At 39.8% G+C, this 25,533-nt stretch overlaps 2 protein-coding genes across 8 annotated transcripts in view; one reads left to right on the forward strand and one right to left on the reverse strand.

Annotated features, from left to right (window-relative positions):
* MRPL13 (mitochondrial ribosomal protein L13) overlaps positions 1-10,797 on the forward strand; it is a 29,982-nt gene extending 19,185 nt beyond the window's left edge. The window contains exon 7 of the mRNA XM_005516935.3: positions 10,166-10,797. Within this exon, the coding sequence (XP_005516992.1) occupies positions 10,166-10,190 (25 nt within the window). The 3' untranslated portion in view covers positions 10,191-10,797. The remainder of the gene's footprint in view (positions 1-10,165) is intronic.
* Positions 10,798-12,641: 1,844 nt separating this feature from the next.
* COL14A1 (collagen type XIV alpha 1 chain) overlaps positions 12,642-25,533 on the reverse strand; it is a 115,646-nt gene continuing 102,754 nt past the window's right edge. For 3 of the 7 annotated variants that reach the window (XM_088053862.1, XM_088053853.1, XM_014257552.2), the window contains 5 exons: positions 25,237-25,303; positions 24,546-24,734; positions 17,283-17,360; positions 16,177-16,332; positions 12,642-14,820 (listed from right to left, as the gene is read on the reverse strand). In XM_088053862.1, the coding sequence (XP_087909988.1) occupies positions 14,498-14,820; positions 16,177-16,332; positions 17,283-17,360; positions 24,546-24,734; positions 25,237-25,303 (813 nt within the window). In that variant the 3' untranslated portion in view covers positions 12,642-14,497. Of the gene's footprint in view, positions 15,382-16,176; positions 16,333-17,282; positions 17,361-24,545; positions 24,735-25,236; positions 25,304-25,533 lie in introns of all 7 variants that reach the window. The other 4 variants (XM_088053858.1, XM_088053855.1, XM_088053871.1 and 1 more) reach the window with 3 other exon arrangements.

The raw sequence follows: 25,533 nt of genomic DNA on the forward strand, positions 1-25,533 counted from the left end.
CTTACTTAGATCCTCCATGGAGAAGTCTGAAGTAAGTGGGATGGAAAGCCACATAGATTCAGGAAAGAAAATTATGTCTGTTCCAGACATATTTCAAGGTGAAAAAGATCAAAAACTAGTCCCTTTGACAGAGTTTGATTTTGTACTATGAATGAAACCTTCATTTAAAGTGTGTTTGAAATTTCAGATTGTTTGTCTTTTAAATGAGTTTTAAACAGGAATAATCACAGAATTCACCAGTCACATATGACTAAGCAAACAATTCTGTTCCATAAAAGCAAGGATGCATCAGATTCATGGGCAAATTTTCCTGTTATATACCATTTGAAAGTTGTTTACCTGTCTGGGTCTATATATATGTTTTGGGACAGTTTAAAAGGCAGGAAGTTGTATTTCAAGAAGTTTTTAAATAAGAATGTTACCAAATAGATGGAACAGCAGCCCTGTGTTGTTCCAGTGAGACTTATGTATTCCTGGGAGTTTCCCTTAAGAAAGCAGAGAGCCTTAAGCTCCCTTAAGAGAGCTGTCTGGTTGCAGAGTGTGCTTGGGCTGGTGCTGGTGTGTAACAGGCTGAGTGCCTGGTCCACTGCCAGCCCTCCTAGGAGCTCCCCTCGGGCCAGACAGATGCTTGCATGTCCTTGGGGAAGCAAGTTCTCCTATGCTTTTGAAGTTTTTAAAACTTGATATATTGTAAACTCTGCAATTTGGTTTTCGAAAACCAAACACCTTCTTAATGTTTATATTTCTGAGTAACTTCCCTTATTTCTGCCCCCATCTGTACATCCTGCTTTGAGGCAGGGGGTTGCAGAACCTGGTCTGAAGCCATGATTTTGTTCCAGCTGAGCAGCATGGGGTAGGCAGGGTCCCAGTAATGACACAGCATGTCATCCCCATGCGATGGCATACAGATTCCTGGAAGTTCATCAGCAGCACTCTGTGGCTTTGAAAACAGAAAATCACAATGTTCTCAGACAGAAAAGTTTATAGGTGATGAAACACAAGCATGTTGGATGCCTGTAGACTGCAGATGGCTCTGATAATCCTCTAATCTGTGCCTTATTCCAATTCCTCCCCAGTTTTGTGTCCTTAAAGCTAGTCTTGCCAGACTCAGGCAGCCAGAAGCCACCTGTGATGTTCCCAGCAAACATATATTTTTTGGGCACTGATAAACAGAAAAGCTTTTGGGTTAAGAGATCCTCTCAGCCACCACTTCCTTTTCTGTTTGTTTTTTTAGAAGAACTACAGCAGAATTTATCTTGCACAATTCTACAATTTCTAGTGCAAATTTCTATTTTTAGTTACACAAATTAATTCTGGAATGTAGTAACCAAACAGAAGAAGAAGCCAGAAATATCCTGGTTATGTGGCTGAAATGATGTTATAAACAGTACTTTTATATATTTAAGATGCTAACATGATTTATTAGGTTTCTTTGTCTGTTAATTTCTTCAGATAACTTCATGAGGAGCCAACACCAAAAGGCACTTCACATTATATGGCATAGAAAAATTACATTTGGAATATTTCCAGTGATGTGTTGTGTTACAAATTATAACCTGCAGTTTTTTCTAAGTTTATAAAATGTTGGGGTTTTTTTCCCTACAATGAAATACGAGGTAAAACAAAGGAAAAATTTTTGGAGTGGTCACTCTAGTTAGCTTGAGAAGAGCAGAGGGAAAGCCATAAAGCCATCTCTGAAGATGGTGAGGTCTTGAACTATTTTTATAAGGACCATCTCAGGTTTATTCATTAGCCTTTAAAAATTTGGTACCAAATTAAATTTCTCCAGTCTTTTTCTTAGTTCCTGTTCAGTTGTCAAGTGTGTCTACAGCTTCTTGGGATTTGTATTGTGTTTTATATTATGTCTCACTTGGTAATATTTGTTTTTTGTCTTGGGCTAAGTACTGCCTCTCCAGCTTGAGTGCTCATCTTCTCTCGCAAAGCAGGACTAGCATGTAGCAGTGTTGAGAGAAGACTTGGCCAGCACAAACTTCTGTAAAAGACAGCAGCCAGTCTTACTTTTCCCTAAAAAACAAACTCTATAAACCAGGAAAAAGCTATCCTGCCAATACAGCCCAATTCTGTTCCAATGTACTCTTTGAGGAATCCCCCTGGCAGCTCATTTTCTGTGGCCTTTTTGCCTCTTGGTAGGAATTACATGAACTAACTGTAGATCATTAATCCATTAATCCCCAATCAAATCTGGGAACTATCACTGGTAACTTCTTTTTTTTTAATAGTAGGGGCATAAAATGCCTCAGGATTTTGTGTGTAGCATTTCATTTAACAGGAGATTTGGAGGTAACTAAGTCTCACATTTCAGACTACCAGAGCTAAATCTAAATTCCTGTGGACAAAAAGCCACACAGATACTTAAGAAGAAAATTGCTCTCCTCTGCATTAGGTTTTAGCTGCAGGCAGCAACTGGACACTAATCAAGAAGGGTCAGTAATTCAATCATCTTAAAAATCCAACACATTCATATTCAGATTGTTTAGCCTGTTGAATTCGATTACTGGCTTTTCTCTGGCATGCTTAAAACAGATCAGTGCTACTGATTCTCATACCCTTTATCTGGGGGCAGCTTAGGTTGTTTCTAAAACAAGAGTTGAAGGTAAGAGATAATAAATGGGTAACTGGGCCCTTCTACTTAAACTTTCTGAAGAGGCCCCCAAAAAGAAAGTTCCAAAGCTACTTTCCCTTAAAACCTGTTTATCTCATATGTGAGAATGGAAATTGGACAAGGAATAGGAGAATGGTTGTATATGATACTGTTGAACTACTTGCCCAGATGAAATTAGAGTTAGATTAATTTTAAATCACTCTTTTATAAATGTCTAGATTTCCTTTTTTCACTTCTGTGGCTGACAGTAAGTCTGGAAAGTATTTCACTATTCCTTCAACTAGTTCTCTGTTTATTTGAAGAATAACGTAATTCTTTGTCCAAAGCCAAGTGTACAGTGCTGCTCTGTATACAGTCCTACAGTTTTTAGCAAAAAATATCACTAAAAGATAAACCTTCTATTTTTAAAAAGCATCATCTTAACAAGATGAAAGTTACGTGTATATTCCATTGATTTAACGTAAATATTTTTCCAGACAGAATTCATATAAGCAAGGTCAAAAACAGGGAATTACAGTAAGTTTGAAAAGCTTAGATCAATTTTGTTTTTACGGAAACTAAGGTTGTAACCACTTAAAATTTTAATAAGCCATTCTTCATTTCACTAAGAATACTTAAATGCATATTGGATAACGCGATTTAAGGACACTTTTTAAAAATTACAAGTGTTAGTTTTATTTAGAAAAAAGCAAACAAGTTTCAGCTGAGGATGACAAAATACACATCTTAAGTTTTGTTTCTGCAGAAGATGATTAGTCACTACAGCTGTACTGTCATAGCAGTATCACCTTTTCTTACTCTTGTTACAAAATGCAGCTTCTGTTACTGCAGTTTGTTCTCCAAGCAGAGTAAGTTATACTTGTAGATGTGCTTTTTAGGCAAGACAACAGTCTGCACGAGAACAACACTAACATGGAAACAGTTCTTGTGCCCCAAGCAGAGGAATTGAGGGTTTAGAATAGGTCACAGTGTGAATTGGAAATTGGATGACAGTTGAAATAAAATTAGCTATTTCACTGATTATCTTACCAGGGCACAGAGGTACACCTCAAGTAGAGGAATGATTCTTCTCACCCCAGCACGAAACTGTTGATATTTGTGTGTAACCACATAATTTTGTTTTACAGGGAATGATAGTAATGTCTGATCCTTGGGTTTTGATTTACTAGGTGTGATTAGTGAAAAAGGTGAAATGTGTTCAGAAATCCCCTTTATCTATAGTCCCCTTACCTAATAGCTATTGACTTTGGCATAACTTGCAGAATGTTCCTGAAAAATACATACATTCCTCTTGTTTTAGAATTTACAGTAAATTTTGCTCTGTATTGAAGTTTTTCTATTAAAAAAAAATTAAATACTCAAAATTTCATCATTTATTCATAAAATAACCTTAAAATATGTGCCAGATAGACAACAAATTTCACATTGTGTGTATTGTGTGCTAATTTTAGACAAAACCAAATTATTTGGAACCTTTTGTTATAAGAAAAGGCTAAAAGCCACCTATTGCCCTTAATAAGCAGATATGAAACATGAGCCATAGATCCATTCTGTGTAAGCAGACAACTGTCATCAGTTAGCAATAATTCCACATTCCTGTGATGGTGATTTCCAGAATTATGGAGAAGAGCATCACAGTAATACAGATCCAGTGTTGCTGCCAGCACAGAGTAGTGGGATCAAAGAGTGGTTGAGGGCTAGTAACTAAGCGGCACGATCAGTCCACAAAATCTTTTCACTAATAGGTCTTCCCCAGTCTGTCAAAACAGTGTTGTTTATAAACTCCCTTAAATGAGACCTTTATGAGCTAATGGATATTACTTGTGCTTTAAAAATTAGGGGTAGGTTAGAAGTACTTTAATACGAGTTATTTCTTTGTGTGTTCTAGTTTTTCATCCAAGTTTGGAGAGATTGTTGTTTCTTAAAATTCTTGAAACTTGTGTAAGAAAGTCAGGGGGAGTTTCTGTAAAACTACACAGTCATGCTGGAGACTCTTTCAGCCCTTTGGGGAACACTACAGTGTTCCAGAAACAGGATGGGGGGAAGGGGGGAGAAAAGGCTACTGAATAAAAAGCTGACATAGCAGCCATAGACCTAAAACCCTCTGGGGTGAGTTACTCTTAAAACATTTTGATAACTGCAAGTTAAGACCAATACTTTTTTGGTTTTATTTTTGATAAATAATCTATGCAAATGAGAATCCTACCAGACATTATATTTTCCAGGTAATAGAAACTGAATGGAAGAGATGGATGTGCCTTTCTTACAGGATGGTTATTAAGTTTAAGGGGGTTTTCATGCATTTGGAGTGCTTTCTCACATTCATGGAAGCAGTAAAATCTTAATAGAATTCTAAGCCTATACTCTTCAAATGTTGCTCTTGTACCACTTCTCTCATCTCAGTCACCGTATTAGCCTGTGACATTAGCTAGCCTTAAGGCACTGACCTTTTGCAGAGCTGATGCAAAAGTAAATCCTTTCTGAACACTCCTTGTTACTGCTGCTGAAATTCCAGGGAGCTCCAGCTCTCTGGGTCATGTGCTCCAGTGGTGAGATGATTGCCCACAGGTGAAGAGAAAATTGCAATTTGAGACAGTGCTTCCATCCTGAGTCAAGAGCAGGTATTGACAGGTCACTTCTTGTGCAGCTCTGTCTTACTCTTCAGCATCAGCAGAGGCAGGTTTGAAACCATTAGCAGTCATTAACACAGGCTTGCAAACACACAAATGACTTAACAATTCCATGAGGTTTTACTTCTTTTGAAAAGTCTTAGACAATGCAATGTACCAGCAAAGCAGTGTTGTTTGTGGAGAGATGGCTATCCAGGTTTTTTGAGCTTGAAAGAAGAAAAGATCATGTTATCAAATGTTGTTTATCAGCAGCAGGCAGTAGAAGAAACCAGGGAGGAGTGTCACTTCTTTTGGTTGAAGGACAATGTCACAAATTATATTGTTTTAGCTAATCCCAGTGCATTTAAAAGTTCTAAGAAACAAAGTCATTTGGATTAAAATATGCAATTTTGAAGAAGTATTCTGAGTCATTAAAAATTAAGAGAAAATATTTTTTAAAATATGGTCTGGGTTGTAAAATAACCACTGTACATATAGAATAGACAGTGTCATATATTACTCTGCAGCCTTACCTTTATTATTTCTTTGAGATTAGTAATGCTAACCTGTCTGCTGTAAGATGCTACAAGATTTTAGCTTGTTTGCCTAGAAATAAGGTGATGAAGTTGTCCTGTATATTTTTGAAATAGAGTTAGTTGCAGTATAACACAAACTAGTGATTACTTAGATTTGGCCTTCATAAAGTAACACTCACCTCCCCCCCTTATTTTATTTTTACTGAGGCTGTTTTATCTCCACAAAACATTGCTAGGCAAAGGGAAACATTCTTGCTGGAATGTGCTGACAAGAATTTAATAAAGATGGAGCTGTTCAGCAAGTCTCTTCAGAGTTGATTGAAATAAATATTCACTCCAGGAGTTGAGATTTGAACACATTTAACTGTTGCAGAGGGTCTCTGTCCTGTCCTTCCTCACAGGAAAAATACCCTTGGAAGAGGATATTTCACATCACACTGAAAAAGAATATTGAATATTCTGTGAAGTGGGGGGTCCCATCATAGTTGCAAATATGTAAGTAGGTCCTTTTGTGCCGTTAGTTTCTGTTTGCCATCTGAGATGTTCAGAGGCAGAGGTCATAGCTTTGTGAGCATTTTTTCTGGCAATAAGGCTCAGTTTTAAGAATCATCCATCACTTCCTGCCTCTCCATTCTGCTTGTGTGGCAACAGAAGGGAGAATCAGAGAACTGACCTAGATTAAAGACAACCTTATTTTATGCAGCTGCACAAAAGGGTGTATGCTGGAGTTGGAGTTGCTAGGGAAGCACATGTATGTTCACCAAATTTCAGTATTAATTAATGATACAGATGCCAGCTCTACACTTTGCAGTGCTTTTCAGACATAATTGTAACTCTGAAATCTGCAGAGACACTGAAGAGAGAATTTACAATGGCAAGCTTTAGCCCAAGGACATAAGCCTCTACAAGTCATCTCTAAAGTCCATGATGAAAGGCAGGACTTCCCCATGTTCTAGGGTTTCGTTTGACCCCAACCTTATTTCATGAAGTGGGGTACAGAGCAAAGAAGTTACTGTTCTCCTGTAAAGAGGAAAACTCTCACAGTCCATTGGGTTTTTTTCAGCACTGTACAGTGTAGGGCTGGCATCTGTATCAAAAACCAGCATTTTTGTGAAATACATTAATTCTGAAGAGTTTTGGAAAGCTTTCTACCAGTTGCAGTGGGGATCACTAAGACCCTTTTGTTTTCCATCACAAAAGCTGATCACAGGAGCTGGAAATACGTGCAGGTTTATCTGTTTTGTAAGTTCCATTGCCTGTGGATTGTCGGCAGTTTACATCAGCTGTATTTCTCTTCTGATAACTGTGAATATGGATAAAAATTGTGAGAATTTACAGAATCACAGAATTGTGAGGGTTTGGAAGGGATCTATGGAGATCATCCAGTTCAGCCAAGTCCTGCCAAGGCAGGGTTCCCTAGAGTAGGTTATACAGGAAAGCATCCAGGTGGGTTTTGTGTGTCTTCAGAGAGGGAGAGTCCAATACCTCACTGGGAAACTTCAGGAGATTTAAAAGCTGTAATCAGAACTTAGGACCAGCTCTTCAGTGCCTTTTACTCAATGATAAAGTATTTGTTATTGAGAAGCACTGAGAGGCCTCCTGTTGGGTTGCTGATTTGCTGAGTATTTTGCCTAGAACTCACAGAACCATCTTAACACTTTTTACATGGAGTATAAAAATGTTAGTAAAACAAATATTCTTTTCATAATTAAGTGATAGACATCTGGTGCACAAACTAGTGTCGCTTATTTTCAGTGAACCCATAATAGTTTGCATTTCAGCATAGACTGCAGATACATCGGTTCCCACATTCCCACATTTCCCCTTGTCTTGGAGTCTGTTGTCAATATACAGCAAAGCTTTTTTTTCCTCAAGAAAAAAAAGAAATTACTTTAAAAATAAAAAGGAGAAGCAGCTATGTGAAGTCTTGCCTTTGGGTGAATTTATGAACTGTCTCTTGTAGGAGGTAGCATTTCCTTTGTTCCAAGTGCATAAACTCAGGCCTTTGCTGAGGAACAGCAAAAGCGCTGCCATCAAGGAGGAAGAGTCACAAATAGTTCATAATTCTCTCTGAGTAGACAATGTTTTTGTGGGTTCATATTCTTCATCTGACAAAATGCCTATAACACTTTTGCCAAAGGCAGTGTTTTTCAAGGCTTAGCTTTCCTGGTGCCAAGGACTCTTCAAAAGCAGTCCAAAAGCCAAGTACTAGTGGGCATAAAAAGCCTACTGTGGCAATAGAAAAGGCTTTAAAAACTTTTGTATTTGTTCACACAAGTGTTTTAGTGTGGAAAATCCTGTCTTTAAGCTTCATTAACTTCATAAGACTACAAAGAGTCCAGTGTTTTATGCATTTAAATTTTAAGACAATGAGCATTAAAGTTGAAATGCAGATTACAAGCAAACAAGAAAAAGAAAGGATTTTCACCCCAGAACAAAGTGTTGTGAGACCGTAGCTCTGCAGCACTCCAGCATAACACTAGATTGAAGTTTTAAGTGAGCCCTTCGTAGAAAAATGCAAAATCCTTTGAGCACTGCACAAGAGGAGTGATTGGCCTATAAAAAGAAAGAATAATAACCATAAGCTGCAAGACAAGGACATCTTTGGCATGCTGCATTGCCTAAAGTCTTCCAGCACTGTCCACCTGTCTAGGATGGATGTAGTGATAAACCTTCTAAGTCACTGCTGAGAATTTTTCAAACTCCCATACTCTTGCTACTCCACAGACAGTTTGATATAATAAAATACCTGCTATTCTGGCATGCAGGGTGAGATCTGAGTTAACAAAATGTGGAATGGCAGAGAGGCTGGAACCAGAGGATGTTTAAGGTCCTTTCTGACCCAAATCATTCTGTGATTCTATGAAAATTTCCAAGTACTGAAGTCTGGAATTCTAGAAAATGTGACTTGACTTCCCAGCACACAGCAGCCATCAAACATTGAGTATATTCAAGTTCAACATTAAATAAATATGTAGACAGCATATGTGGTGCTTGCAGCAGTTCTCTCATGCACAAAATATGTATGTCCAAATGTTAATACAGAATATGCTATATAAATGGGAAACAAAGCAGCTTTGTGATTCATCACAGTATGAACATTAGTTCTTCTTTATAGTTGTTCTGTAAAATTCACACAATTTCATATGCTATTCTTGAAATAACACAAACTGAATTCCAGAGTTGCTTTCATGTGAGAACCTATGGGCTCATACAAGAGTTGGATGAATGACTTCACTTTGCAGTGCTATTGCTTGGCAAATTCTAGAACTGCAACACAGGACTAAGCAAGTGTTGGATTTCTGCATGTCTTCAGCCATTTAAACTCTCAGTCTTTAAAGTAAGCTGTCTGCTTTCATTGCTGTCTGCTTTTCATTTCCTCTATGGAGCTGAATTACAGATAAAATCTACCACCTTTGGAAATTTAACTTGGTTAGTGTAGTGGTTTGCAGGTTTTACTGTATGCCAGAATTTTTCATTCAACTTCACAACAAATCTGGCCCTGTGTTCCTTTAGATGTCTCTAAACTTAATTGTTTTAACTCTTGTTGCATCCTGGTCAGTTCCCCAACCTGCTTTGATGACAGATGAGAGAAGCAGTGAGCAGCGTTGCGTTCCCACAGATCTGTGTGGGATGGGGGCTGCAAGGAGTGGCTGTTCTGTCCTGGGTACCTCAGAGACTGCTGGCCTGCTCTGGGGGTTTGGGGAGTGACTGGGCAGAGTCCAGGATGTGCAGCTTCTCTGCAGGACATGTTGGAGACCTAGACATGCATCTAGTCTGCAGACTTGGCATTCTAAAGGCCATGAGCTGGTCTGAGTTGTGTCATTTCAGGGAGAATGTGGTTCCTGCAGGCAGTGCATGTGTGGCAGGCAGGGCGAGAGATGTGCCTGAATAGGAAAGGATTGAAAACAGCAGTCTGCTTCTGTGTGAATGTTGTCCACATTTGTCATGCAAGCAAATGGTATTGCAGAACTTTTAATTAAGATTCAAATTAACGTTTTTTTTAAATCATCAGTTTTAACTGTTTCAGTAGTCATGGTGGACTATGCTGTTAACTAAAACTTAACACCTTATGCATTAATTATTCAGTTTTTAAAAGTGGAGACAAATCAGTACCTGTGTTAAGGCCCTGTGAGACTGCATTCAATTCAAGATTATTTTGTTTTGCTTAGGAAAGTAGGAGTGACCAATTAGTCTTGATGTCTGTAAATTCATAGATGTCTTAGTAAATTTCTTCAATTTGTTCTGTCTTGTTTGTGTAATCCAGAAAATACTCTTTGTAAAAAAAACTTCACCAGAGTAGGAAAATGAAACGAGGCTGCTACTGCAGCCTTAAAGCAAAGCCGCTGTAGTGCACACGCATTTCTTAAAACACCTTTTTTTTTTTCCACCCACAGACCTAAAGATTTTCGAAGGAAGTAATAACAAGAAAAGAAGATGTCATCAGGAGTGTCTCCCTTCAAAGAAAGTTCTTCTAATATGGAAACATTTGTGCAGCTCAGTCAACCCTTGTATACTGAATGTTTCTGACAGCTGTTAGCAAACGTGACTTGGCAAGATTATAAAAATTAACGTATTTGAAACAGCTAAGAATAGGCATTATCTTCTTAATACCATCTCTGCATTGTATGATCTGGTATTTGTTAATGATATTTGATTTGATACTGTTATTAAAGAATTAATATCTTTGTAATGAGTATTTGCATCTTGTAGAAACAATACATTGACTACTGCTATGAAGTAGCTGACTCTAAAAGTTGCAAAACTTGAATCCCGTGCAGGAGGAGCAGAGAATAATTATGGTCGTCAGCCGTAATATTTTATCCTTGAGCTTTGGGAATCTTCCGATACATTTTGCTCTAAGGACCAAAATAACAACTACTATTTTTTTAATAATCTTACTTTTTCAGACTACTGTTCATCTCCATCTAAGTCTAAATCTTGGGCGTGCTGAATGACAACAGTAAGGGTGACTCTACTTTCTAGCTGCTGAATGTCATTAAATATGTTCCTAATGGTATTCTACTCATGATGTTGAGGTGTTACATGATTGTCATTGGGAGATTTGATATCCCTGTGGTTCTGTCTGCCTTGGAAAGTAGCCAGGCAGAGCATTGCTCCAGCTGGGCCTGGCTTTCGAAGATGGCACACTCTGGCACACTCCAGTAGTGTTGGTAACTCTGCTTGTTACCTACCAGAACACCCATTTGGGGCTGTGCAGAGCATTTTCTGAAGTGACTCCTCATTAGGAGGAGGTCTGCTGACAACCCAGTGTAGAACAGATTCCGTTAAAGAGCTTGTTGAAATAACAGGTAGTAAAGGCAGATCACAGAGATACTTTACCTTTTTTTACCCCTTCAGCCTCAATCTGATTTTCATTCAAGTCACAGGAATATGCCTTACTTACTTTAAGTAATATATTACAGAACAAAGCAGCAACATTTTTATTATGAAAACCAAATAAGGAAACCAAACTTAAGTGTTGAATGATGCAAAAAAAGTCTAAAAATTTACTTCACTTTTGCAAGTTACTTCCCTGAAATTCCTTTCTGCTTTCCTGCTCCGAAAACCCTCAAGCCAAAGCTGTTCTGTAGATAAGTAAAGCACCTGTTTTCTGTGTTGTAGGAAATGCTGGTACATTATTTGCCAAATTTTACCATGTTTGGTGAGGAGAATTTGAGTGTTCTACATTTGTTTCATACAAGCATCATACAGGAAGAAAACCAGATGTTTATTTATAACCATATTTCATTATGTGAAATAAAGAAATTAACTGGGCCTTTTGACATTCAGATTGGCTTATCCCAGGAAAAGTTCCTACCTAGTGAATGTGCAGCCTTCACATCCAAGTCAGTTACTGCACGGCATTAACTAGTGAAAGTATTTTTAAAAGCCCTAGGTTGCAGTAAATGCTCTTATCTTTGTAAGGACACAGTACACAGCTTATTGGTAAGATCTTTGTGTCATCAGCTGTCCATTATGTGCTGAACTTCACTCAGCAGCTTCAGTTTCTTGGGTGGTCTGGAAAAAACATAAGACACTCTTGATTATTCAGAGACTGGATTTCGGAGAAAATCTTGACTGACTGTGTTTTACTTCTTTTGGCAAATATACAATTCCTGAATAGTATATAACTGGGTAGAGCCCACTTAAAGTTATTCTTTATTACCAAGGTATGTCCAGCAAGTCACTAAATGATCAATAATACCAGAAGCATTCTGGTCAGCATGGTGCCAGTAAATTACACAGACAATAGAAAGTTAAAACAAATTGACTACTGCAGTTGAAGCTTGTTCTTTAGTATATAAATTGTTACAAAATTAGAATGAGTTTGGCTACTTTATTATGCCAAGTCATTTGTTTAATTCACTCCATGTGCATCCCTGTGGTGTGGGGAGGAGGTGGCAGTGGCAGCTGCTTGTGCGGGTGTCCCACGCTGGGGATCCCTCAGGCCCAGAGCACCCAAATTCCCTGGGAGCAGAGGGGAGCTGTGCTGCTTCCAGCTGCTCCCCCAGCCCAGGAGACTGCTGTGGGAGCTGTTGGGTTGGCATAGCACAGCTGACATCGACTGCACACCACAAGCACCCTCAGGGATTTGCTCAGGCTGTTACTATCAGGCTGTGACATGGAGTGAATAACACCAAGTGCCTTATTTTGATCAGTTGGATTATGGTGTGTTCCTACATCCCTGGTGCTGCCCTGTCACTCTCTGTGGTCCCACAAGAACTTGAGATTTGGATATAATGTTGCAGGACAGCAAGTCAAGACTATATATATATATATATATATATAATATATATATTTTTATATATTATATTAATATATTAATATTAATATTATTTATATTAATATATTATATTAATATATTATATATATATTTATATTTATATATAGTGCACTGTTAGCAGGAGACAAAGTCCTTCAGAGACAACAAAGGCATGGATTGAAAGATGATTTTTTTCCATCAGTGATCTCAGTCATTTCCACAGGACCTGAAGGTAAGCATATCTCAGGCAGACCTCTGAGCTGTGTCAGTACAACATGGATGGAAGTGGGCTAACCAGGGAGTTTGCAGTTGGGGTAAATTAACGAGGGTGTTCACAGCCAGTGCCAGCAGGGAAATCAACACTGTGACCCCAGGCATTACTGTATTTAGGTTTAATAATACCTCTGAGTATCAGTTGCACGTGCCAGGCTGTGGGGCCCCAGTGTTCTGTCAAGTGGGGTTAAACTGCTAAAAAATAAAGTCCATAAACTGCATTATGCTTTTCTACCTTCTATTTTAAATGGAAGTGCAGGTAACAAAATGACTTTCAACTCACATTCCATCAACTTGTATTGCCTTTCCCCAAGAAAATGGTTGGAGTCAGAGATGAAAGAAGTAATGGGAAAACAGAAAGAAGGAAGATATCCAGCCCCCAGCCAGAGCGTGGTAGTCACATGTGCAAATCATGTGTCCTACTAAAGAGGCTGAATTCTAGGTAAGATAATTGAAGATTACACAGCAAAGGTACCCATTCATCTTCCTGATGAGCTAAGGGAGCTGCTGGCAGTGGCCAGAGGCCAAACCTGACAGGCTTTTCTTTACTGTAGAATATGGCTAGACTCCCTCACCCAGTCAGGGATGAGCAAGAAGATGGTCCTGGGATGTACAGGGCAACCTCTCCATGTCTGTATAGGGCTGAAGAAAAAGTGTTCCAAACCTACGCTTTCAACTTAAATGGCCGTTTTTGAGCTAAATCTTGCTCAGTTTCCAGTGCTCTTATTGAGTCTATCACTTACCTTGTTTGTGGATGATGAATTGCCCTGTGCTCAAGTGTTTTTGCCTTCCTCTCCTTGTTAGCCAATCCAAGTTCCTACCTACACCTGTCAGTCTTTTGACTTGGGCATGTCACATGTGGAATTTTGCATCCGCAGTTGGTACAACTACCTCAGCTCATAGTTACTCTCTGCATTTGTCCATATATAATTTAAAAAATAAGGCTAAATAATGTTTATACTACAACCTTTAAAATAAAACCATTGCCCCAAAGTGTTGAAAACGGGAAATGTGTTTCCTTCTCATTATATCCTGTCCCCTGAAGATCTAATGCAATTGTTTTCAGTTAAAAATCAAATAAATACAGGTTTACCATACAAAAGCTTGCCACTTTTATTTGTATACAAAACAGAAATGAAAGAGGTTCACAATAAATTATCAGTGTGCTCCCACAGAACATTCTTGTGTATTTATTTTAGGTGAGTTAAGAAAACAATGGTCTGTTAATGTAAGAAATCTCTGCAAAAGAATAATAAGCCAGGTGCAAGGACACCTGATGCATTGTTCTCCAGTGGATTTAGTCAGGTTACTCTGCTAGTAAAGCAATTCATCCAAAACAAACAGAAAATAATCAACTGGGAAAAAATGGATAACCAAACATTAACTTCTGTGACTGGTTCTACATACACCCGCTAGCCAGATGCATTTTTTCAGATGCACTTTGAAGAGTGAACGGAACAGTACTCCAGAGAAAGATCTACAAGTGACCTTTCATCATCAGCTAGCACCAACCCACTAACATACTAAACTTCTGGCATGCAAGATAATTACCACTATTTGTTGTGTCAACTGGCCACGTACACTTTTTTCTCCTTTAACATAAGAGCCTGTAAACATCAGTGACAGGTGAGGCACCAGGACAAAAGGCCAAACACAGGTGTGCATAAAATGTTTCCCTTTTTTAAACAGTTCATTGAGAGGGGCTTTTTCTGTTCGCCTTTGTGCGTACCGGGGTCTTGACGCTCCTTTTGGCTATCCTCTGTGTGAAGCGACTGATTCCCGGGGATCTCAGTTCAACGGCCTCCATCTCTTCTTGAACAGGAGTAAACTCTGGTTGAGCAAGATGAGGTGATGGATAGGACTGGGAGTATGGGGATGGTAAGGGGTAGGACCCGTGAACTACGTACGGCTGTTGCTCACCATCATAAAGGTCCTCGGGGTCATAGATTTGGTAGGAGTTATGTGGCAACTGCACTACTGGGATGTCTTGATCAGTTGGCTCACCGTATCCACCTTAACCCACCACCACCAAGAGTATTCATACGGTTAACACAGGAGAAGGGGAGTAGAAAATTAAAGCATTCATTAGGAAATTGACATTTTATATATAGATATATTTCTGTATCATGTGTGTGAGTATATATATAATCTTTAAATACATATCTTTTATTCACATAAAGGAACAATGAAAACATTTAACAAAACTAATAAGCTGGAGCAATTGGAAACCCACAACAGACAGCCAAGTTAGTTGGAAACCACCACCACAATTTGTCAAATGTCCGGTTGTAATACTGTGCTCATTATATACTGCACGCTCTGCCTGCTATAGCTTATTCCAATTATGGGCTAGAATACATGATTAGCAGGCAAAAATGGGTCAGGCAATAATTTTTAGCAGTGCCAGGAAGCCAAGTGCATGTACAGCAGCTGTAAGTTCATTAGTGGTAGTCATTATTGTTGCTGGAAAGCACAGAGCAGTTCAGCATCCATCTCTGACCTTCAGCGCAATGAGACCTGAACCAGAATGAGCCTTTCACCTTCTGGATTGGTAGCCATTGTAAGGGATTGGGCCTTAAAACAGGAAATGAACAACGGGGAGGGGAAGTGAGGAGAAAAGGATAGGAAGAGACGACAACAAAAACATTCAGGTAAGTAAAACATACAAATCAGCTCAGGGCAGATTAAACCGTAAACATCAAACAAATATGCCTTACGCGTAACATTTTTAGTTTAGTGCTTTACTAATAAATTTTGATTTTAGGTTGGGTGGTATAATTTTTGGTAATTGTGTTAACTTCTTCCCACAGCCTCTCCGTGCTGTAACGATATGGGAAAGTAGGATACAGAGAAGATACAGAAAGAATCATTTTCTCCAGATGGCTTCACTGGTTAATGATGGACACGTGCATCCCTGTGCCAGGTTACACTACTACAGGTTTAGTAAGGGTCATGCTCTCATGCCACTCAGAGGCACATGGAAGGGGAGGTTGAGCAACACATTTGAAAAAACTGTAAGAGTAAAAACTCTGCTGTCACAAACATGAGTTGGTAGGGCTTCAACACAGACCATTGAGATCGAACAGGCTCGTACAACTACACAAACACATACAGGACAAAACCCACTAGGCAGGATCAGTTTTACAGGCTGGGGTCAGACGCTGGTCGCTTTCCTTTGGTCACTACGCTGGGTCACCTTCTCTTCGTGCTGCCGTCCCACAAAGCAGAGCCACACTGGACACGCAGATTTTTAGGGAACCACCACATTTTAGTGCAAGGTTCATTGGTAGCCTCCATCTCACTTGGGCTGTTAGAAAATGCCACCCACACCTCCGGAAACAGCAGCTGTCCCGACTCCTCGCTACTCACCTCCCATGCCGTACCCAGCGCAGGAGGATGGGTCACAGTACCCTGGAGGCCCAGCAGGACCCTGTGAGCCCGGGGATCCCGTGTGACCAGCAGGACCTCTTGGACCTGGAGATCCTGGTGGTCCCGGGCTGCCAGTTCGACTTTCTCCTGGAGGTCCTGCATAGAACAGGGAGATGAAACATCTGAGTAATGTCTTTCATGAAAGCAGGGATATGAAGCCATCTTTCCTGGCCTGGAAAACATGGCACTGAGTGTGCTATAAACACTTCCAGGGGACAGCTTGAGGGAGGAGCAAGGCATCCTGGCTCTGACTCTGCTGGGCAACCTGAGGGAAAGACTTCAGCCTCTGGCAAGGAAGACAGAGCAGCAGCCTGAGAGGAGACCCACTTCCAATGAGCTTCCTCTCTGGCTGCTGCTTCATTTTCCTTGCCAGAGAGACAGCTTCTAGCCAGAACTGGTGAAAATGTTTCACCAAACATCAGACTTCTGGGACGGGATTTTCATGGGGAAAGGACAGCCCTGGATATCTGCACAGCTCCTGATTCCTCCCACTCCCTTTTTCAGTACACTTTCTGGATAGTGCTGTGAATTAATACCAGTGCCTAATGGCCAGGATATTCTCATGAGGTCAGTGCAATTTATTCCTGTTTCAACAGGTCCAAGTTATCACTCTCTCTGCTTTTTCAGGACCTAAATATAAATCCATGTGATATAACATGTTTAATTACAATACGTTTCTCTGTTAACTCACATTTAGGTATGACATTACACCAATGAGAAAACCTATGTAGTTAGTCCAGATTAATTTTTTCCCACTCCAGAACCTGTGTCTGGGAAAAAAAAATGGAAACATTTTTAAAAGGTGGGCTTGGAAAAGCAGTTTGTCATAGGGAAAATGAAAATACTTGTGTGATGGGTGACCCCATCATGTGGCACATCCTAAGATGATATTACAAAGTAAGAACATTATGATAGCTAAGGGGCCTGAACTACTGCTCTTCTTAAGGATGAATACAGAGATGCTGTAACCCTCTTCACATGTGGGTCAGAGTGGTCTAATCCAGATGTAAGTTTAATGTAAGTTTAAACCTCAAATGTAAGTTTACCTGTGGATCCTGGCGGGCCTCGGGGTCCTTGTGTTCCAACACCTGGATTGCCTTTTTCTCCTTTCTCACCTGGTAAACCTAAGGAAATAGTATTCAATCACATTTTGATCAAAAGTTTGGGCAGTGTTTATTATTTAACCAGGATCATAGTTCCATATGTTATTTTTCATCTAAAAACAGATGGCAGAGAAGGAAGGAGGTGAAAATTAAAAATTATTTGGTTCTTTTTCCATCCCTCCCCTGGCAGTATCTGAAGGGAAATGTCATTCTTGGGGTCTTAAACATTCCTGCTGCCATGGTGGTTTCATCAAGGTGGTATGCAGAGGCATCGGCCAGTTTCCAGGCTGCACTTCCTGTGGAGAGCTACCTCTGGACTACACCAAGGTGCAACTATTGTAAGTCAGAAGAGTCTTCCATGCCTCATAGCTATAAATTACTATGTGGTCCAGAAAAGTCAATTTTTTTGTGCTAGTGCAAATTTTCCTTCAAACACTCACCCACCAAAGAGTGGTACAGAACAAGATTGTTCATGGAGAGAGTTGTTAATGTTATGGCAGATTCTTGCTAAAACATGAGAAAGGAGTTTCATCACCAGTCAAAATCTGACCCCCAAATAGTGCCCAATCCGAGTGTTTCCCTGTCTTGAGGGAGACAAGAGCCAGTGGGTTGTGTTCCTGCACTCCCTCATGGGACTAAATTTCTCTCCTAATGTCTGATCCACGGAGATCACAAATCTAATAATTAATTCGGAGAAAGCACTGCTAATTTCCAGCTTTCCATCTCCTTCTGCACTACCTCTGTGGCATCCTATAAAAACACTTTCTATATACAGCCATCACAATAAGCAGTGTTGAACTATAGTAGGTGTCAAAACTATAAATTCCAGACCCTGAGTTTCCACTAGTGACTTGGAAATTCTCATAAAGTCTGTGTTTGATTTGGATGGTTCAAAGACACCAAATCCAGGCTGGTTTGTGGGACTTCCCCCCAATTTTCCAGACCTCCCTCCCAGCACTGGTAATTGCTCTTCTGGCTTCACAGCTTCCCCACTTTCAAAGCCTGTACATGGCACCTTCATCAACACAGAGCAGAAAGAAAACAGCTGCTGCCCTGGATAGGGCAATATCTACAGTTCCAACTGACTGGGCTCCTTCCTTCCTCTCTGCCCAGGTAACTGCTCTCTCTTAGGCCAAAATGGCTGGAGAACACCTCATTTTTGCAAGGAATCATAGAATCACAGAATATGCTGAGTTGAAAAACACCACAAAGATCACTGAGTCTGATTCCTTGCCCTGCACAGAATCATCACCAAGAGTCACACCGTGTGTCTGAGAGCATTGTCCAAACACTTCTTGAGCTGATGCTGTGACCACTTCCCTGGGGAGCTGTTCCAGTGCCCAACCACCCTCTGGGTGAAGAACCTTTTCCCAATATTCAACCTAAGCCTTTCCTGACACAACTTCAGGCCTTTTCCTTGGGTTCTGTCACTGGTCACCACAGAGAAAGATCAGTTCCTGCCTCTCCTCTTCTCCTGACGAGGAAGTTGTAATTGAGGTCTCTCCTCAGTCTCCTGGCTGAACAAACCAAGTGCCCTCAGCCCCTCCTCATCAGGTTTGCCCTCAGGGAGTCACAGAGGATCTTTTTTACGTTCTTAAGCTAATTTGTTATGGAAGCAAAGTAAATAAAAAATCAAAGTGTGGAAAAAATGGTAATTAAAACCCATCAGTGGCAAAGAATTGCTCACATCAAGTTTATTAAATATGAGTCCACTGAACTGGATTCAGTATCTGTGGAGGAGTTCTGCATCTTCTGCAGGAACAAGAGGCTTCCAGGACAACATATTGTCTGACTCAACCACATGGAAAACACAGGCCACACCACTGCAACCAGTAAATCCACAGTGAGCATATAATTTTTAACCAAAGCATTATAATCTCTTTATCTTACCTCTACAAGGTTCTTTGCACTGTCCTGGCATAGTTAAGGCATTGCCTGTTTCCCTTTTTTGACTTTTATTTCCTTCAGTTGCATAATTTTGACAGAAGGGTGGTGGTGTTTTTTCCCAGATGCCTGGAATTTGCTTAGCCCTGTCTTGCTTCAAACATATGCAGAAAATCATCTATTGCGATTCTCTACCTGTGCTGCAGGCCTTGTAACGAGGTAAATGTATCCAAATTATCTCTTATCACACAGGACCTGCAAGGAAAGGCTTGCCCTTTGCAAAAGGCAAAGTCTGTTTTTGTGAATTGCTTTTTTCCTGAGAAGACTGACCCATTAAAATCATCTGCAATTTACACAGATGTTTAGGACTGTTGCTTATCCTGTTGCATGGTAACATTACTTGGTGACTTCAAAGGTAACAGTCAGGATGTTTTGAAATCACAACCTGCCATGCACTCAATTACAATTATTAACACACACAAAGCTACACACCCATATGTGATGTTCACAGGATAAAATGTCAGTAAGAAATACTAAACATGGAACAAAGAAGAAAACATTCATTGTGGAATAAATGATGAATCTCTTGTGCAGGGCAAACCTTCTTTGAAAGCAAACATTGAAGGCCAAGATAAAATTCTGCATCGGGCTTCTTTTAGTCTGATTTCCAGTAATGTTTATCCAAGTTAAAGAGAACATAAACACTGATGCAAAAATATCCTACTACTAAGGCAAAATGCTCATGAGTTAAAGCCATGGGCTTCCCTCAGGCACTTAAAAGACTCACAGACCTCTTGGCTCACTCCTAATAAATGGCAGAATATTCAAAATTCACCCAAGTCATCTTTGGTGCCAGATAGTATGGCTTACAGAAAGCCAACCAGACAAGCCATCACTCTTGTAGGTTACTGTATTATTGGTTACTGCAATGGTTAATTGCCCTCAAGTGAAAGCCTGTGTATCAAAACTTGGCATTTGAGTTAAGAATGCCTTCAAGTCCCAGGAGCTGCTTTCATATTTGTGCTCTGGACATGCTTCAGCAGTACCATCAAACTGTGTCTCCCCTTCATGTTAACCATGGGTTTATTTCTTGCCCCCATCCAAAATAAGCAATGTCTTCAGGTCAGCCCCATGAAGATCACAAGCAACTGAAATCAATTATTTCCAGCCCTTCACTAAAGATAACTCTGATAGCACCAGTTATTGCAAACAAAACCAACCTTTGCAAACAAAAACAATCCTCACATTCTCTAGCAGAGAAAATTAAATTTTCATGGTTTCTGCACAAAAGGAAATCTCAGGTGTTCTCTATCTAATTTTGTCTTTAAGAGAATACTGTCCTGTGAGAACCATGTATTGCACTTCAGAAAAATTAAACTACTACCAAAAATTCCTCTTTCAAGATGTTCAGCTGTAAGCATAGTGTATAATAACACAGGGTTGTGATTTTTTTTTCATTTTTAATCCACATGAAGCTAAAACTGGAAATAAAAATATTTAATTGACTCAACTGGCGAAAGTTCCATTTAATTCCACTGGAATTTTGCCATCACAGCTGTAAACGTGGCTTTTGATAACACATGTTTAACTGGCTCTTTCATACAAAGCCAAGAAGCAAATAAGGATGAAGCTGTGCTTGAGAACAGTAACTTTCCCAGTGACAGTTCGGTATTTATTGTACTTTAATCATAGTGGGATGGGCTGTAAGTTTTATTCACCACTTCAGACCACATAAGAGCTGAAGTCCATCCAGTAGTAGAGGAACTCCACTTTCACAACATCTGAAATATGCCTCAGTGCCTCAGCATAGTTTTTACTATGGCTTTTCCATTTCTCCACAAAGTTGAGAAAACTATCCATATATTATAAAAATAAGGAAACCAAAAAGAAGAAAAAAACAGGTTGACTCTTTTGTTTTCTATGCCATTTTCCAGAGGTGCAACTACTTCCTGGGTACTCAGAAACCAGACACTAGTTGTTTAAATCCCAGTTCATAAACAAAACCAAATCAAAACATATTCAAACTAGTTGAAATAAAAATTAAAAAGTTAAAATTAAAATAGAGATGAGGGCTGTGAATAATCAGTGTTTGGTTTTTTTCCAAACTCCTATATGTATGCCAATTAGCAAAGAGCAAAATTCTAGTAATTAATCTGGGATTATGTACTGTAGGGGCCTGGTAATACAACGTGGCCTCTCAGCTGGCAACAGACACAGAGAATGGAATCTGTCAAGAGAATGACTTGTCCTTTCTCACTGAGGTGGTCTTTCTTGGAAGGACCAGCTCAGTGTTACTCCTGAGAGGAATCCCATCCAGGAATGGGACATCCAGGACCTAGAAGTTCAAGTGGAGGTTTCTAACAGAACTCCATACACTCTCAACCCATGTCTCTTTCCAAAGCCTCTGATTAATGCTTGGCAGAGTGACAAGGTAAACAATGGAAAAGATATTGGCCAGGCAAGTTGGCAGGGAAGTGCATTGATGTCTCTCACTGCTGACATTTTCCAGTAAAGCTCTCTTTGGTGCACCATTTCTAACCAGTTCCACACGCTGCTTTCTGAAGTGCCTCTTTCTTATAGGCTGGGATTGAACAGGTGGAAGGCAAGAGAGATGAGTCAAAGTAAACATCTAGCCTGCCCTCATCTTTTTATCTTCCTTCTCTACCAGCACCTTGCCACTCAGCTCATAGCCAGTAACAGGCTCTTGCAGCAATTCCAACAGTTTGAGGGGGAAAAGAAACACTACTAAATAAGCAAACAGGTGGGTTTTCCCTTCTAATGACTATTACTTCTTAGCATACTGTTGCAGGGCATTTTCTGAGCTTATAGGTGGAGCCTGACTTTCAGAGTTGCTAACCTGGCACTGGGCTTGAACATTAAACTGGCTTCATATACAACCAAAATGCTGATGACACTAGTGAAAAGAAACATTTTTATATAAAGACTTCCAGGTGGCTGACTGCAGATCTTCAGGACAGGACTATACAATGTGTTTGCTGAACAAGTTAAATGCAAACAATGCTTCAGAACATAGCAAGGGATGGAGTCTGATTCCATTTACTCTCCTCTCTGCAGTCACTGGAAACTTAAAAACACTCCCTTCCATCCAGAAGCTGAGCAATTTTAGTCTGCTGCTTCTGTGTATGATGTCAGGAATTCAGTGAGAACTGGGAATGCATGAAAAATCATTCTCCACAAGCATGAAGTTGGTTAAATAATTTTTAATTTTCATTTTTGCATTTTGGGGTTAGCTTAGAGAAATTCCTTAGAAATGGATTCAGAAATAGCCCAAGAGTCTGTAGAAAAAAGTATTTTCCTGCTCAGTAAAGTGCTACTACATCAAACACAAATCGGTCTAAAAATTCAGTTGCTTCTGAAGAAATTAAACCCTCAAGGGGCAATAAATTTTTATATACTTTTGCCTAGTTTCTGAAGGAGCTCCTTCCTCTCTTCCAGATCCTGTTCAAGGCTCCAGTTACATGAATGTCCTAAAATTTTCACTCCAAGTAAACCAACCAATTAATTTGTCTTAAAGTTTACACATGGATTCTTGATTCTTGAAACAACCTCATTTTAAGCTGAAAATATTGTAAAACACTCCCAACATTTGGTATCACATTTTATGAAAATCTGCAGAGAGGTCTAGCTGACTGCAGTTCTGAAGGATGCTTGATTAGAGCTTTCTCTCTACCAAGTATAAAACTCTCCACAAGCACTCCCTGCCAAAATCAGTCCCTTCTAACATCAGTTATCCATATAACTGGATATGAGTTATCATATCCAGAGAGGAAACGGGTAATAGGGAAGAGGCAATATTCTTTTTAATGTCTTTTTCCCCTTCTATACTCTATTTCCAATGCTGCTTCCCCAGACATTAATATTGTCTGCAGTGGGCTGACCCACATGGTGTTTCATTTAAATGACTGTGTCTAATCACACTGATTCCTCAACAGGCATGTCAGGACATCAGCACAGTAAATATAACATAAAGTATAGGCTAAATGCTGGACATGCTCTTTTTTTGTAGCCTGGAGTTTTGGTTGTCCCTTTCCCAAAGTCCTAGCTTGAGAAACCTCTTCCCAAAAAGAAGGGAAAGATCTAAAATATGCTATGTATTAGTGTATTAAAGTATCCTGAAATCTGCATTCAGTGTTTCCAGACCACCCTTTCTAAAGTCAGTTCCTCAATTCCTTTCTTTTCCAATCTCCTTTTCTACTTGTCTCACACTCCCTCATTCCTCCTTCTTTCTGGACAGTGTCTGGTTTTTGCTCAGCTGGAGCAAGCAACAGCAGGACTGAAGGGTCACTACCTGAAACCTTGCCACTTTTTTCAAAATGGTAATGGGAATCACAGTCTTGAGGGCAAGACTCACAGGTTCACTCAAAGACTTTTTATTAAAAACAATGTTTTAACTATGGTCATAATGGCCATAATGTGAACTGGAACTACTGAGTTCCTGAACAGCCTTCACAGCAATTAATTTTTAAAATCCCAGTTAGCAGATTTTGTAACAGCAACACCAATTCACTTCTTCTGAATATCACATTTGTCTCTTGGGTTTTTGGTCACCTCCTCATGTGGTATTCTTCAAAGCCCTTTCATAGATCTACTCAGTGTTACCTTCTGAGGTTAGTGCTACTCTGGGACACAAAAGATAGCTATGGTTGCACAGAAAGAGAGTTAATCAAACATGGAGCTTGTTTTGTTATTAGACAATGCTCATGGAGGAAAGGAGAATGGGATCTAGCCTACATGTGAGAATACAGAAGAGAATTCTTGTAAATTTTGAGTGTATTACTTCACTTTGACCTCACCATTTCTTCTTCTTGACTCTCTCAACCCCTCAAACTAGGAATTTCTCTCTCTTCTAACCAATCTTGTTCCTTTCAGGTGATGATGACTCAGGAATTCCTAGACTGACACATTTCAAGTTATCAAAAAAGCTCAACATTTCCCCAGCATACACTTCAGTTTTGCATCTGACTTTCTTCAATTGCTCATTTGCTTATACATTTAGAGAATCTGCTTACTTTGGAGTCTTATTAAGATGAAACATGATGTGATAGGATGTGCACAGTAGATTCCACCAATCTTCAGCAGTTTAAGCATTAAACCTCTGTCTGATCCTGCCAAATCATGCCCAGCAAAGCCTGCATGACCTTCATGACCGTCTCCAGAGCCTTCCTTATGGTCTGTGTTAAGATTCTCACTAATTAATTACTGAGAAAAATGTTGCTTTTGCATTTAGACAGGAGACAAAAGCTATTAGAATGTATCAGGAAAGGGGGGTATAATTTATTATTTCTGAAGTATGAAGCTTACCTCTTTCTCCTGGTCTTCCTGGTTGACCAGGGCTTCCTGGAAACCCTTGCATGCCTGGTGATCCTTGCTCACCCTGTGGCCCTGGAGCCCCTGGCCGACCTGGCTCACCAGGAGGTCCAGCAATGGTTCGTGTTGAGACAGACTGGCTTGGAATCTGGTTCAGAATCGAGTTATATCTTGCCATATGACCTGTCAGGAAAAAAAGGCAGAATTTTCAAGTAGCAGTGGAAAATCTGATTCAGCAAGGTTTGAACAGAGTACTGGCAGGTTCTCAAGGCTGTGGTCTCTCATGCTTCGGTATAATGAAGCTGTGCACTGGTTGGGGGAGAAATAGTAGTTTAGCGAGTGCACAGAAAATGGAAGAACTATTGTAGAGGATTTTTTTTCTTCCTTTGGTAAGGGTTGGGGGGGGGTTTTTGAATTTTATGTCTATAAAAATTTAAAATTGTTGCAGCAGAAGCTTCTGTATACTGTAATATCTTGGAGACAATTCCAGATTTTTTTTTTCAGAAGGCTGATGTTAATCAGCTCTAGTTGGACATAAATCTGGTTGAACATAAAACTTGTTGGAACATAAATCTCAACTGCCTAGTCTAAAGCAAACAGATCCCCTTGGATATTTTGAGAAGTGTCATATTTGTAAGTAACTGTGGCAGGAAAAGACTCATTCCAGATAGAGAAGTGTACTTGCCTTGGATGAGCTGTTCACACACTTGACGAGCAACAGCCCGGACCATGGCTTGGGACTGGAGATCACCCTGGATAACAACAGCAGCAGTGGCATGAAACAGTTTCTTGTGTCAGTTCTGTGCTGAAAGCACTTTGAGCAAAGATATTTATTACTGCCAGGATATTATATCCTCACAGATGAGAAAGGAAAGCCAAAGAAATTTTGTGATTTCACTGGTTCCCATTTCTCTTTTTGGCCAGCAATCAGAGGTCTGAGAAGATAACCTTAATGAGGGTTATGATTTGGAAACATGCTTAC

This window comes from Pseudopodoces humilis, chromosome 1 (genome assembly GCF_049639895.1).
Source record: "Pseudopodoces humilis isolate 2021_Gansu_Grassland_sample_001 chromosome 1, ASM4963989v1, whole genome shotgun sequence".
NCBI classification, from domain to species: domain Eukaryota; kingdom Metazoa; phylum Chordata; class Aves; order Passeriformes; family Paridae; genus Pseudopodoces; species Pseudopodoces humilis.